Here is a 1,412-nt window from a genome sequence, read left to right on the forward strand (position 1 = left end):
ATTTAATATTTTTATATTTAATATTTAATATTTTAATATTTAAATATTTAATATTTAATATATTTAATATTTAATATTTAATATTTAATATTTAATATTTTTATATTTAATATTTTAATATTTAATATTTTTAATATTTTAATATTTTAATATTTTAATATTTAATGTTTTAATATTTTAATATTTAATATTTAATATTTAATATTTTTATATTTAATATTTAATATTTTAATATTTAATATTTAATATTTATTTTTTAATATTTCTGCTCCATCAAGCAGAGAAATCAACCAGATCCTTTTCTGTGCAGCGACTGGAAACATCAGAGGAAGTTGTTCTGGTGGAAATCCTTCATGTTCTTTCACATTAAATCTACATTTAGGCTTTTATTTTTTAAACAAGAAATGATAAATAAATAAAAACATAAAGAAGAATTTATTTAAACCTTTAAAAACCTCAACTTTCCTCTGGACACAGCTGCAGGCAGGACCACCAGCAGGGGGAGCAGAGCTCCTTGCAGGTCCTCCTCCTCCTCCTCCTCCTCCTCCTCATCATCATCATCATCATCATCATCATCATCTCTGCTCCTCTTCCTTCAGCTCAGAAACTGCTAATGTCCACCTCTGTCCGCCTGTCCCTCAGCCTGTCCCTGTCTCTGTCCTCGTCCCTCTGCAGCAGCATGAAGGACCTTCAGACTCGGTGGTTCCTGCTCTGGGTGAGATGTTGTCTCTGAATCAAAAAGACGCTTTAAAGACCAAAATGTGACTGAAGTTCTCTAAATGATCAGATTTTATTAATTTCATCAGATTTATTTGAATCTTTTGTGTCATTTTAGTTTGACTTTAGTGGAACTTTAAAAGTTGTCTTTAAATGATTTTAAAATCCAACGTGTCAGGATGTTTAAACTTTCTTAGATTTGCCACCTGATTGTGAACTCTTATTTTGAAATGCTGAATTCTGGTTGATTTGACCGACTGTTCTCCAAACGCTGGCGAGCGAGCGCGTTTTGGGCTCGCTCAGATGTTTTGATGGTCCGAGTGTTTCCTGACGGCTCCGAGGTGTGTTCCACGATGTTCTCAGGTTCTGGGTTCTGCGTTCTGTTGGCACGACCTGGACAACAGCGAGTACGACTGTTGGCCCCTGGAGCGACCCAACGACTCCAACATGATCGACTGTGGAGGTGGGAGTCGAACCTGCGGCCCACGACAGGTTTAACGGCAGCATTGAAATAAATCTAATCCCCAGAGTGAGAGGAGGAGAGCAGAGATTAGTAATCCACTTCTGATCAAAGTTGATTCACGAGTTGAACAGTTAAACCTCAGATGTTCATCAGTGACTTGTGTTTCTGGTTAATCAAGTTTTTACTAATCTGATAATCCCACAGCTCATCCGTCTTAATCAAGTTTTATTAA

At 35.4% G+C, this 1,412-nt stretch overlaps 1 protein-coding gene across 1 annotated transcript in view; it reads left to right on the top strand.

Moving 5' to 3' along the window:
* Nucleotides 1-613: 613 nt before the first annotated feature.
* The window catches only part of LOC119417381 (atrial natriuretic peptide receptor 2-like), a 9,069-nt gene continuing 8,270 nt past the window's right edge, over nucleotides 614-1,412 (top strand). Inside the window, exons 1-2 of the mRNA XM_037684618.1 lie at nucleotides 614-715; nucleotides 1,081-1,180. Coding sequence (XP_037540546.1) covers nucleotides 614-715; nucleotides 1,081-1,180 — 202 coding nt within the window. The remainder of the gene's footprint in view (nucleotides 716-1,080; nucleotides 1,181-1,412) is intronic.

Source organism: Nematolebias whitei, chromosome 1 (assembly GCF_014905685.2).
Source record: "Nematolebias whitei isolate Nwh7 chromosome 1, NemWhi1, whole genome shotgun sequence".
In the NCBI taxonomy this organism is placed as follows: domain Eukaryota; kingdom Metazoa; phylum Chordata; class Actinopteri; order Cyprinodontiformes; family Rivulidae; genus Nematolebias; species Nematolebias whitei.